General features: G+C 40.3%; 1 protein-coding gene across 1 annotated transcript in view; it reads right to left on the bottom strand.

The window, feature by feature from the left end:
- Nucleotides 1-980: 980 nt before the first annotated feature.
- tm6sf2b (transmembrane 6 superfamily member 2b) overlaps nucleotides 981-14,220 on the bottom strand; it is a 31,723-nt gene continuing 18,483 nt past the window's right edge. Inside the window, exons 3-10 of the mRNA XM_057841712.1 lie at nucleotides 9,954-10,051; nucleotides 9,768-9,871; nucleotides 9,495-9,577; nucleotides 9,292-9,416; nucleotides 9,115-9,216; nucleotides 6,004-6,096; nucleotides 1,366-1,485; nucleotides 981-1,286 (exon numbers count right to left, since the gene is read on the bottom strand). Of these exons, the coding sequence (XP_057697695.1) occupies nucleotides 1,050-1,286; nucleotides 1,366-1,485; nucleotides 6,004-6,096; nucleotides 9,115-9,216; nucleotides 9,292-9,416; nucleotides 9,495-9,577; nucleotides 9,768-9,871; nucleotides 9,954-10,051 (962 nt within the window). The 3' untranslated portion in view covers nucleotides 981-1,049. The remainder of the gene's footprint in view (nucleotides 1,287-1,365; nucleotides 1,486-6,003; nucleotides 6,097-9,114; nucleotides 9,217-9,291; nucleotides 9,417-9,494; nucleotides 9,578-9,767; nucleotides 9,872-9,953; nucleotides 10,052-14,220) is intronic.

Here is a 14,220-nt window from a genome sequence, read left to right as displayed (position 1 = left end):
TTTATACTAGTGCTGCAACGATTAACTGGAGTAATTTGATTAGGGGAAAAAAAGATTCAAATTTTAAATATTGCTGCTTCGAGTATTCTTTTAAAGTGGTGTTGTAATGGTTTGTTTTGAAAGTGTTTGCATTTAGTTTTATTGATTTGGATGAATCCACTGCCCTCTAGTGGCAACTGTGACTATGACATAACTCATTTCACATGGCTGAATCCAGCTGCTCCCTGTTAAGACCAACATAAGCCAAGGTTTTGTCTGAACTTTTTTTTTTAATGCATTCGTCATTTAGTTTTGTTGGTATAGTTAGCTGATTTTTGGAGGAATATACGTTTGAACCATTTGTTAAGAGCATTTTTAAAAAGTTAGCTCTTTATAGCATTTAAGCTAGCAGATTTTTGCAATGCAAGTTAGCAAATTATTCTTTTGCTGTACTTAGATCCTCATTTATTTTTCTTTAATTCCGTTTGGGGCTGAGCTCAGGTATTATTCATTTTTGAATAAAGGTGTAATTCTGCATAGTTTGAAGAAACACTCGGGAATTTTATTTTGTATTCACGTCTAATGAAACGTCTAAAAAAAAGTTAGCAATTTATCGCATTTAAGCTAGCAGACTTTGCTATTTAAGTTAGCCAATTGTTCTTTTTTTGTACTTAGATCCTCATTTATTTATTTTTTTAAAACCATTTGAAGCTATTTTATTTTTTTGTTACGTTACTTATCCGATTCCTCGATTATTCAAATTAACTAGTTCATCGATTAATCCACTACTAAAATAATTGATAGCTGTAGCCCTAATTTAGACACTCCAATTTAAAGACAATTAGGCTATTTGTCTAATGTATCTTAACATGGCAGCTAATTTATTTTTAGTTACATAAGAAGCTACATCCACTTTCAACACTGCATATTCCGGTCAGGGGGTGGGATGCTGGTGCCTATCCCAGCTATATACACACAGTATACAAAACATGAAGCATTTGTTAAAGCCAAGTCGTTCAAAATTGCTACGTATTTATTTAGCATTCATGTCGAGTTGTCACACATTTGAACTATTTTTTTTTGTACTTAGTATCTTTCTCCTCGCTATTCGGCAGGCCCGTTTGCCCGGGGAAGGGAGCGACCCGAAGAAAGAAATGGGTGTTGCCACGCACACGAAGAACCACCAGGAGAGGAGTGATGGCATACAGTATGTTGACTGCCAGTACAGGCCAGATCACATCACTTGGGATGCGAAATGGGGCTTTTGTGTGAGGGTGAAGGGATCCCCCAATGTGAGCCCACTGGCACTGTGGTGAAAAACCAGCAGAAAGTACAGTTCAGTTGACCTCATCAGGGTGACCTTATTGTGAGTGTGTGTGATTGTACCTGGATCATCGCTCCTGAAAAGAACACAGTTAGGTCAGGCATCCACGTGCAGCCTGGTTTGAGGAGACCGTAAACAAACGCTGCCAGCAGTGGTAGTCCATAGAAGAACAAGTGCAACATCTATGAAAGCAACAGCGAAGAAAATAGCAGGAAATAGAATGTAAAATTTGACCTGTACTGATTTCACATACAGTGGGGCAAATACGTATTTAGTCAACCACCAATTGTGCAAGTTTTCAGACTTGAAAAGATTAGAGAGGCCTGTAATTGTCAACATGGGTAAACCTCTATGCGAGATCTCCCCGCATCGCATCAAAATGATAAGAACGGTGAAGAAGAGGACTGGGAGGATGTGTTATGGTCAGATGAAACCAAAATAGAACTTTTTGGTAGAAATACAGGTTCCCGTGTTTGGACGAGAAAGAATACTGAATTGCATCCGAAGAACACCATACCCACTGTGAAGCATGGAGGTGGAAACATCATGCTTTGGGGCTGTTTTTCTGCAAAGGGACCAGGACGACTGATCTGTGTAAAGGAAAGAATGAATGGGGCCATGTATCGAGAGATTTTGAGTGAAAATATCCTTCCATCAGCATGGGCATTGAAGATGAGACGTGGCTGGGTCTTTCAGCATGACAATGATCCCAAACACACAGCCAGGGCAACAAAGGAGTGGCTACGTAAGAAGCATTTCAAGGTCCTGGAGTGGCCTACCCAGTCTCCAGATCTCAACCCCATAGAAAATCTGTGGAGGGAGTTGAAAGTCTGTGTTGCCCAACGACAGCCCCAAAACATCACTGCTCTAGAGGAGATCTACATGGAGGAATGGGCCAAAACACCAGCAACAGTGCTTGAAAAGCTTGTGAAGAGTTACAGAAAACGTTTGGCCTCCGTTATTGCCAACAAAGGGTACATAACAAAGTATTGAGATGAACTTTTGGTATTGACCAAATACTTATTTTCCACCATGCTTTGCAAATAAATTGTTTAAGAATCAAACGATGTGATTTTCTGGGATTTTTTTTTCACATTCTGTCTCATGGTTAAGGCTTACCCATGTTGACAATTACGGGCCTCTCTAATATTTTCAAGTGGGAGAACTTGCAGAATTAGTTTTGACTAAATACTTATTTGCCCCACTGTAGGTGACAGTTTAAGCCTGGAACAAATTAATTCATTTGTAGTTTTTAGAGATGTACCGAGAGCAAAATTCTTGGCCAAAACCGAATATTGGAAGCACTTGGCCGAAAAAACAAAACCGAAAGGCCGAAAAATACACATGCATATAATTCATATTTTATTTATTTACTATTAAAAATTATTTTCTTTGGTTATTTTCCGATTGATGCCCTTTGCCTTGGCCTTGGTTCTACAACCCCGGAGTCTCAAGACATTTAGTTTGAAAGGTGTCGATTCTGAAACCCCATGAGAGAGAGTGCGTTTGTGGCAAACTCTCAATGTGGCTGGCGTCGTCATAGCAACACAGGTCACAGCCGATGGAACCTAGATAAATGTGCTTTCTTGGAAGTTAAGGACACTCGAAAAATGTCTTTCACCTCCGATTGCTAAGCTAAATGAGATCTCGTCTTACGTTTGTGTGGAACTGTATCTACTTCGTTCTTGCCGAAACTAGTAAAGCTAGGCTATTACAATCTGCCCTACTCCTTAAAATATGACTCTGTGTTTTCTTGTGCAACAAGTGGAATCGATCGTGAGCTCGACGAGTGGGCCGAGTTCGACGAAGCCGAGCGAAGTCGTTCCCAGCCGGATTAAATGGCAACTGGCAGAGGGGGTGTGGAAGTCGCAGGAAAAAATGTGACAGAAAGAGGAAGTGGTCATGCTATAAACATATTGTAGTAAACCATCGCAAATGCACATGTATGCATTTAAATACTTTATTTGTATAATGTTCGCTTGATTAAACTCCAAACTACTCACGAACGGGCTCAAATACACTGTACTCGATGTGATGTGGGACATCAATGGAAAACAAACTTCAGAACCCGTGTGTAGCGGCGATGAAGCAATTTTACTTTATTTTCCTTCGTTTAATAGCTTATATATTTCTTTGATACCTCAAAATACTTCCAAACTGTTGGTTGTGAGCCACTAGTGTTGCTTTTTGCTGTGTTTTGATTACGTCATCACATAGGACTACGGTTTTCACACTTTTAATTGGTAAACTTTCAGCCTTTGAACTGAAAATTGAAAATGCAATTTCAGCTACTTTCGGCCAAAAATCTCTAGTTTTCCTCATATGTCAGAGTGTGTCTGAGTTTCTTGCTGCACTTTTTGTTCAAATATGTTGTTTAAAGGTTTATAACTGCCTTTATTAATGCTAGTTTTGTTAGCCTGTCCCTGATGTTTCTCATGTTGTGTTAGCAATGTTGAATGCAAAGTTGCACAGTTTGTTTTATGTTTCATTTTAACTCATTTGCTCCCAAAAATGTATGAATGCGTTCTATTTTTAATTGTTTCAGTGTCCCAAAGACGCATTTATACGTCCTTTACATTTTTTTACAAGAGACATCTCTGGGTTCTGATTCAATTTAGCTCCAAAGCACAAAGCTGAAAATCCATTTTAAAGCAATAAAACTGGCCACTGGATGGCAGTAGCACATTTGGTAAGACCCCGCAACCCGATTCAACGGTAACGAACGGCCGGTGTGCCGGCGGAAGACGACCGAATGGAGAACCGAGAGGACACCTGTGATGCCAGGTGCTGGACGACAGAGCAGAACGACCGGGACCACCAGTGCAGCGGACGATGCCGTGGAGTCCGTGCTGCTCGCCGAGCAGACCCCGCAGGGACTCAAAAAATCCATCTTTATGAGACAGGTGGTGATGAGGGAAAAGTTTACCCGGCTGTCGAGGCCACAACAGCGTCATCTCTCAGTTAGTTATGTGTAAATAAATTGTTACTTTGCTATCAAAAGCTCTATTGACTTGTTGTTTGTTATTTTGTAAAAGGAAAACATTATTCAGATGTTTGGGATGTTACTAAAGCAAAAAAAAAAAAAAAAAACAGCTGTTTTAAAGTCAGTTATGTTTGAAATGTATGCTTTCACAAAAAGCTCAATTTCTGTTTTTTCATCAGAAATTGGAAAATTGCTCAAACTAAGTTATTTTCCAATGCTGATTTCTAAAGAATGGAAAAAGATATGACCTTACTTTTTTTTTTCCTTTTGAAAGAAGAGAGTCTAATCTTTCTTTTGGTGGGTTCAATGTTTATATAGCAAAAAATAATAATTTTCTGTGGGCCTTGCAAAATCAGTCAAAATCCAGTAAAACTGCCGTGAGCGAAGGGGGTTGCACCGGTGAAAATGGCTGGGAGTGCATAAGTTCAGAATGCTATATAGCTATATACTTTCTCAATCTAAGTACATTTAAGGCCAATACTGGAGTGGAACAACACTTATTTATTCAGTGTGCATGACTCAGCGCAGTGGTTCCTTTTTACCTTTTTAATACCACAGCCATAGGGATCCCACAACTATGGCAACAGCAGTGTGACATAAATATGTTTTGTTATGTCTCCTCCCCCTTACATAATATGTCCCAGAAATAAACACAAAAGAACCTTGTGCTTTTCCCATCTAACTTATAAATCCAATCTAGCAGGTGAGTAACAACTTGTGAGGAAACAAGTTCAGATACTGTTATAAAATTAATTTGTGCATTGTTTGAATTAGACCCAATTACAGCAGGATTGCTTGGTTTTGACACATCTGGTAAACTAGACATTTCTGGTAGGATTACACTGCTATAATCAGCCCATCCTCGTCACCACTTTTTCATATGAACTTCCTCAATCTACGTACATTTAAGTCCAAGACTGAAGTGGAACAACCCTTTTTTATTCAATGTGCTTCCCATCACATATGCACACGACTCATCACAGAGGTTCCTTTTTACTGTAATACCACACCCACAGGGCGCGTACAACTATGGCAACAGTAGTGTGACATAAATATGTTACAGTAAACGTCACCTGTCCATCCATCTAATCTAAATACCTAAGCGATATCTTATAAATTGAAGAACTCGGGTGTCAGCTCTTAATTCGAGGGTACTTTTGTGTTTTGTATTTTTTTTTTTTCCTTTTTCAACGGAATGGCTTGTGATCGACTTCTTTGCACCTGCACATGTGTTCATCCTCCGCACACATAGCTTTCCCCCACCCCGCTGCGATGCTGACGGGGGATGAGGGATTGACTTATCAGTCACCCAGCATGCGCATGCAGCATCTGATCAATGCCTCGCTATTGTGTGTGGACAACCTATTTGGATAACCTTTTGACACATACGCACACACAAGCCATGAGCATGCTGGGTCACTGCGGGGAAATCAAAAGGAGAGAGGGTCGCATAAATAATGCCTTATCTTTGTGAAACAAAGCAAGGATGCAGAACACACAAATGTATAGATTTTATCCTTAATGATAAAATGGTTTGTTTATTCAATTGTGCACAAAGGAGATAAGCGCACATGTGTATGAAGTAGGTTATAGGGTATATACAACAGCGCTGTTATACTGTGTTGATGACGAATGAACCTCACATGTATGGTTTTAGACTGTGAAAGTATGTTGGCTTAAACAAGAAAATCATGTTATGTAGATGAATAGAACCCACCATCACCCTTGGGTAGCCCACCGGATCCAGCAAGTAGGGCTCATAGTGTTTCATGTAGAATGAACACGCGCTGAGTGGGGAATCTAGAGCTGCCTAAAGTGGTAGAGAAGAACAATAGAAACTAATGTAAAAACTGTGAAAAAGAGTCATGTTGTTCATAAGTAAGCAGACAACGTCCTGGTATTATGGTAACTAGGGTTGTTCCGATCATGTTTTTTTGCTCCTGATCGTTTTAGAGTATCTGCCGATCTGATATTTGCCGATTCGATTGCTTTTTTTTTTGCTCTAATTTGCACTAATTGTGCAACTTCTCCCACTTGAAAATATTAGAGAGGCCTGTAATTGTCAAAATGGGCAAAGCTCAACCATGAGAGACAGAATGTGGAGAAAAAAAAAAAACAGAAAATCACTTTGATTTTTAAAGATTTTTTTTTGCAAATCATGGTGGAAAATAAGTATTTAGTCAATACCAAAAGTTCACCTTAATACTTTGTTATGTTCCCTTTGTTGGCAATAACGTAGGCCAAACGTTTTCTGTAACTCTTCACAAGCTTTTCACATACTGTTGCTGGTATTTTGGCCCATTCCTCCATGCAGATCACCTCTAGAGCAGTGATGTTTTGGGGCTGTCTTTGGGCAACACGGGCTTTCAACTCCCTCCACAGATTTTCTATGGGGTTGAGATCTGGAGACTGGCTAGGCCACTCCAGGACCTTGAAATGCTTCTTACGAAGCCACTCCTTTGTTGCCCTGGCTGTGTGTTTGGGATCATTGTTATGCTGAAAGACCCAGCCAGGTCTCATCTTCAATGCCCTTGCTGATGGAAGGAGATTTTCACTCAAAATCTCTCAATAAATGGCCCCATTCATTCTTTCCTTTACACAGATCAGTCGTCCTGGTCCCTTTGCAGAAAAATAGCCCCAAAGCATGATGTTTCCACCCCCGTGCTTCACAGTGGGTATGGTGTTCTTCGGATGCAATTCAGTATTCTTTCTCCTCCAAACACAAGAACCTGTGTTTTTACCAAAAAGTTCTATTTTGGTTTCATCTGACCATAACACATTCTCCCAGTCCTCTTCTGGATCATCCAAATTCTCTCTAGCGAACCGCAGACGGGCCTGGATGTGTACTTTCTTCAGCAGGGGGACACGTCTGGCAGTGCAGGATTTGAGTCCCTGACGGCGCATTGTGTTACTGATGGTAGCCTTTGTTACTGTGGTCCCAGCTCTCTGTAGGTCACTCACTAATTCCTCCATTGTGGTTCAGGGATTTTTGCTCACATTTCTTGTTATCGTTTTGACGCCACGGGGTGACATCTTGCATGGAGCCCCAGATCGAGGGAGATTATCAGTGGTCTTGTATGTCTTCCATTTTCTAATAATTGCTCCCACAGTTAATTTCTTGACACCATTTCTTGACAGATTCAGTCTTCCCAGCCTGGTGCAAGTCTACAATTTTGTCTCTGGTGTCTTTCGACAGCTCTTTGGTCTTGGCCATAGTTGAGTTTGAAGTGTGACTGACTGAGTTGTGGACAGGTGTCTTTTATACCGATAATGAGTTAAAACAGGTGCCATTAATACAGGTAACGAGTGGAGCCTCGTTAGACCTCGTTAGAAGAAGTTAGACCTCTTGACAGTCAGAAATGTTGCTTGTTTGTAGATGACCAAATACTTATTTTCCACTCTAATTTGGAAATAAATTCTTTAAAAATTAAACGTGATTTTTTTTTTTTTCACATTCTGTCTCTCATGGTTGAGGTTTACCCATGTTGACAATTGCAGGCCTCTCTAATCTTTTCAAGTAGGAGAACTTGCACAATTGGTGGTTGACTAAATACTTATTTGCCCCACTGTATTTCAAAAATTTTAAATAGAACTCCATACAATACACTTTTCATGTTCACTTATTGCTAGAATGATAGTTCAGAAATGGGTTAAAAGGACTTAGGAATAGGGAGTTACTTTTCAATCACCATGGAGTTTCTACATCCAAGACTGGCACAAAAAAAACTTCAACACTTATTTTAAAAATAGTACCGTAATTTTCGGACTATAAGGCGCACCTGACTGAAAACCGCCACCCACTAAATTTGACACGAAAACTGCATTTGTTAATAAACCCCACTGGACTATAAGCGGCAGCTGTCCTCACTGTATTATGGCATATTTACACCAAAAGATATTAACCGGTAATACTTTATTTGACAGTGGCATAAGACCACCATGAAGCTTTGAACCAATTGGCTGCAAAGCTTCATTGCTTCAAGAAGCTTCATTTGGCCATGACTGCTCCCTTGGGGGAGACGGCACACCTCCAGCTCTCAGCGCTGTTGTCATCCAACATGCCTCCCAGCATGCATTGCAGCGCTACAGATGTAAATAACAATCAAAATTTGTGTTCTGTGCTAATTATTTCTTCAGTTACTGTTCCAGTTGTTTCATTAATTACTAGTTATGGTATTTGATAACACTTTATTTGACAGTGGCACCATAAGACAATCACAATTAGATGCTTATGCTCAATGCTTATAACAGATGTCATTTAGTGTCATCCGGCAAATTATCTTACTCTTAAATGGATGCAAAAGATCCGAGCTGGACATAAATGGAGTTAGTGACATAATTATCAGGATAACACTGAATGACATTCGTCATTAGCATTCAGTAATGTCCATGATAGTGTCATGTCATAATCATGACGGTCTTATGAGAGTCTTATGACGCTGCTGTCAAATACAGTGTTACCTATTAACCCAAATAAATCAACAAATAAGCTGCATTGGACTATAAGGGGAAGGATGCAAAATGAAGGACCTTATAGTCTTAAAACTACTGTAATTAAAATGACCAAACTGCCACTTCTAGGGAAGTTATTTGAATACCATATGGCATTCTTATTGCAAGTCAAACCAAAAAAAATCGGCTGAACGACAACTCTTATCTCAAGGCACCATTCTGTTTCTGATTTATGCTGAAAGTCGTAAAAACCAAGACAAATACACATTTAAAAACAAATGTGTCCACTCTCTTGTCCTCTTTTGTCTACATTTCAAGAATATTTTTTTAACAAAAATCTTTTTTTTTTTTTTCAAATAAAGTTGCTGCCTCTTACCAGGCCCCGGAGGATAGTGAAGGCCATAGCGGCCAGCAGGAGAAGCACCAGTATCAGATCCAAAGGGCGCCAGATGAGCTTCATGCTCTGAGCGTGCTGAGCCTGCGGGTAGTTGGACACCAGAACCACATCACCACGGGTAACAGTTTTCAGCAACCGTCACTTCACCTCACTCACATTATATCCCCCAGTCAGTGGCCTGTCCTTGGGTCGAGCAAACAGTGTGATCGCTCCCCATGCGGGCATCAACAGGAAGAGGAAGTTGAGCCAGAAAGCCGGACGGATCTCGGCACCGTATTTCCCTGCAAGGAGATAACTAAAATGTTGATAGCACATGACTGCAGGGATGTCAGGGTCTGATCAGGCTGCATGAGGCTCACCTGCCACAATGCCAGTGATGAACACGCTCATGTTGGCACACAAGGATCCGGCCCAGAACAGACCCAGCGTGCGGTATCCTTTACTGTGAGATCGCACACAGATAGTTGATGCCACTCACAGTACGAAAACAAAAATAGACTGCATACAGTATGTGTTCTTAGAATAAAATGTTCATATCTCTAAGACATAGAATGCAACTTGCATAACACCAACATTTTTTTGATGTTTCATGATTGACCCAGTTTGGAATGTGACACCATTTCCACTCCCACCTGTCCATTATTTTGCTGATCATGATGAGGTACATGATAAAATGAGCAATTCCATCCCAGTAACACATCATAATGGCATAAGCTGTGCCGAGGTAAGGCTCGCCCTGTAACACACATAAACACAATCACGTACTTATTCTCGATTGTATTCATTGTCCTTATATTTTTTTGTCATTATGGACTCACTGTTTTACGATAGAACTCCATAAACCCAGAGATGACGCCATCATACTCCAAGGCACTAGTCAGGTCGATAACACATGTGAAGGAAAATTCTGCAAATACTGCACAAGGACACCAAGATGGAAAAGGTAAGAATATCTCTGTGCAGAAACCATTACAATGCCTCTTTGAGTGGGTTTTATTTGTGCTTTTAGCGTATCTCAGGTTGCATTGCTATTTTCTGGTAATTCTCCTTGCTCTATCCCTTAGTGCGATGTGTTTACTTGTCTTTGTGCTACATGAATCAAAACAAAAATCCTGCTCGTCAGTTAAGCTGTAATTATTGGTGGTTTTGTTTTTGTTTGCTTTTGCATTTCGCGGTAATATTGAAAGTAGATTTGTCTTAATTATTCAAACAGCAAAAAGTTGCTTCAATCAAAATAGATATTTTCAGTTTAAAAAAACTCATTTAAATAAAACCAAATCTGAAAAATATTTTGAATTCAAAAGGCAAGGCAAAGCAAATTTATGTATATAGCACAATTCAACACAAGGCAATGGCGTACCGCACGCAGGCTATTTTTAGACCGTGACGTCGCATCGTAAAGCGGAAGTAAAGCCGAAGTGGGACATTATAGACCCGCCCTCGCATAGACACAACGCAATTAGTGCTACTTTTCGCCGGTAATCTTTCAAAAACGAACATGCCGATCACGCATTGCTTTTCAGAAACGACTCTAGACATTACGACACATGAAGGATGTTTTCTTCATACGTTTCCGGAAACCAAAAACTCGGGAGAAAAAAATGTGTAGACCGAATACACTTGCGCGGACTTTTGAACACCAGCTCGGCGAATCCATTCACGTTTCATATGCAGTAAACATTATGTTGGGTTGGCACAGTGACGTGCGGTGAGGTTCGTGGTTGGTGAGGCACTGACTCCGTAAGTGTCAGATTTACAAATATATAAACCAAAAAGGGTAGCTTATTCAATTAACTACTGGTTATTTCATATCTCATCAGCATTCTTCACGAAAAACACACACACGGTACATATTACAGATACATAAAGGTAGAAAATAACGTGCATTTGCGCTACACTCTCCATGTGTTGGAATTTCCATCGCAAGTCTTTAGTTCATACAACATAAATGAGTACAGAGTGGTGTACAAAACCACAGATTTCAATTTTGACCTTTTGTGAAATATTCAGTTTTTAAAACTTGAATCTGATACTTAAATCAATTTAATACAGATTGCTCAACAAAAAGCATGAAAAGAAAAAGTATATTTAAGGCCAAAATTTAGTTTTAAAATATTAAGATTGAAATGAAAACTGTGGTCTTACCTTTATTTGTAGATAAAGTCCATGCGCCTGCCCTTCGCCACAAAAACCTCAGTTACTTTGTTGTAAAAGTCCTCCTTATTTTCCTTTCGTTTTAAAAGTCTCTCCGCCTCAATGGAGATGATCGCCAGGGAGGAAAGTTGTCCAAAATCGGTCCTATTCCGACTGTATCACATCACCGATTGCTTCAATTAGATCGTTCTGTATTCTATTTGACAAGCCAGAAAACACAGTGGATGTGTCCAAATGTCTAGCTAACCTCTCATCTTTCTCAGCAAAAGCGTATAAAAGTTCGACATAATTGCCACGATTAGTAGAGCTTGCCCTCTCATCGTTAGCACGAAATGCTAACTCCTGCTTAGCTAAGAAGCAGGTTGCATTAATGAGGTCTTTCAAAATCTCACGGTTCCCCTTTACCTTAGAATTGTGGGTGCTAACGTTGAGCCGCCGCTGTTCGTTCAAAGCCAAATCGATCCTTGAGCTTCCAAAAATTTTTAAAGCAGTCTGGCTTTGAATGTGAGTGTACGATCTCTCATGTTTGCTGAGACTTCGTGGTAAATTTTTCATGTCACAATATCCCGTGTTAGTCCAGGCATGGGAAGCAGTAAAGGCGGTTTTTCGAAGGACAGCCACACAGCCAGTCTTTTCGGGTGTACCACTCCGTTTGAAAAGAGCGAGTTATCTTAGACTGTCCCGTAGTTTGAAGCAAACCTTTTAGCTCCGGCGTTGGTCTTCCTCTGTTAAGCAGGTCCACTTTTGACTGAAAGTCCAGTTTTGAGAATTTTTTAAGTTTGGATATATAATCCTCTTCCATTTTGGGAGTCCGATGTCGACGTAGTAAACAATACAAAACGGCTCGCCGCAGTGCACTTGACTCGCCTGGCGCCATTACCTGTTGGCTCACGTTCGCCCCCTTTCTGTGCGGCAGCGTACTATCTGCCGCAACCTGTGCCTTTTCACTGCGGTTTTATTTCCCATCAGCAAAACTAAATATGTCGCTAACAAACATTAAACTTTAAGGGTTAAAGACATTAGTCAGACTGTGGAAAATCAGGTCAAATAAACGTATCTGGAAACATTATAATGGCGACATGCAGATGTACGGCAACCAGCACGCTCCAATTCCATGTATCAACCCAGTTTGTTATGGATTGCGCAATCAGAGGTGAGGCTTTACTCGTTGCTGCCGCACCTCTCGTTTCATTTCGTTATTTGAACAGGAAATGGGCAAATTCAGCGATTTTGACTATAAAAAATGTTTGAAATGAGTCATACATTAAGAGCAATGGACAAATATTAATATAAATTTGATGCTCTGCCTCACCTGCCTCCCCTGACCGCACATCACTGGGTTGGCATGGTCTTTCAGAGGACAAAGAGGTAAGCCATTTTTATATTTTTAACTTATTTTTTTAGTGTAACGTTGTGCCGTACTGCTTCTGTCTGACAATGAATGACCTGAAAAGAATTACAATGGTATCTGACTGCCACTGTTACCGTTTCTGTTATATATATAAAAAAACGACTTTGGTAAGGCGGACGTGTAAATAAATAATAGGACTAAGATGTGTTATCAATGGAAAAATTAAAAGTGTTCGTTGGCTGTCACTGAGTAGCATTCGCGACCACTACACAAAGCTAACTAAATTACCCCCAAGAACGGTAAGAGACGTAGGACAACCAGAGGATATATAAGAAAGACAGGGCTGATGGTAAAGGATAGCTTGTTGAAACAGGAGAATGTCATTGTCAGTCGCGTCGATAAAAAAGCTAAAGCTATGCTTAGGTCGGCTCGTTTTTTTCGTCTTTTTCAGCCTTCAACACTAAAGCCATCTCTTTAACTGGACATTTTTACATCTTTGCCAGTCAATTTGGCACCAGGCACATCATTTTCGGAGAGAAATGGTAGGTTTAGCTCTGTAAACATCTCCTTCGTACACGTTTTTCATTTATTTCCTATTAGGGACAAACGGTGGCTTGTCCCTACTTAGCAACAGTAGCTAATGTCATGAATATTAATGAACGGAAGTGACGTGTTGCTTGCGGTACGCCATTCAAAGTGCTTTACGTCACATGAAGATCATAAAAATCATATTAACGTCAATAGAACGTAAAAACAAAGACAATCGAAATATTAAATAAAATTATACATAAAAATTGCATTTAATCAAGAATAGAATAAAAAAACAAAATTTTTTTAATAAAACAAATACAACTACTACTGCTAATAATTGAAATCAGCAATGGAGATAAGCACAAGAGGAATAGAAAGCAAATAGATTGAAATATATAGACACTTATGGATCTGCAGTGTTAAACAAAAGAGTTTTAGCCCTGATTTAAAGGAGCTAACAGTTTGAGCATACTTCAGACCTTCAGGTAACTTGTTCCAGAGGTGAGGAGCATAATAACTAAATGCTGCCTCAGTGCAGGGGTGCACATAAGTGGTCCGCATGCGCGCATGTGTACTGGACGTAGACAACGGCTTCCATACGCTTTTGCGTACCGATGGCTGACCACTGTATTTGCGGCGGACATGACAAAATAACTTCTCAAAATGTCGACGAGGCAGGCCACACTGAGTAATTACTTCAATGTTTCCCCACCCCCGTCAAAAGACAGACAGACGACAGAGACGTCACCGGAGCTACCGAAAAAAAGGACTTTTGCTGAAAAGTGGCTCCAGGAGGTACCATGGCTAGAAGCAAATGATGCTCGCACGGAAATGCGGTACAAAATGTGCCGTGAGAATCCCAATGTCGCCGATAAGAGCAGCGCATTTTATGTAGGGTCAAAGAATTTCAGCCATCCAAACTTTGAAAAGCACGAAAAAAACAGAGCATGTGGCAATGGCGTAGCGCACGCAGGCTATTGTTAGACCGTGACGTCGCATCGTAGAACGGAAGTAAAGCCGAAGTGGGACATTATAGACCCACCCTCGCA

This window comes from Corythoichthys intestinalis, chromosome 7, assembly GCF_030265065.1.
Source record: "Corythoichthys intestinalis isolate RoL2023-P3 chromosome 7, ASM3026506v1, whole genome shotgun sequence".
Classification (NCBI taxonomy): domain Eukaryota; kingdom Metazoa; phylum Chordata; class Actinopteri; order Syngnathiformes; family Syngnathidae; genus Corythoichthys; species Corythoichthys intestinalis.
Note: the sequence above shows the minus strand (reverse complement) of the source record. Positions and strands in the feature narration are given on the sequence as shown.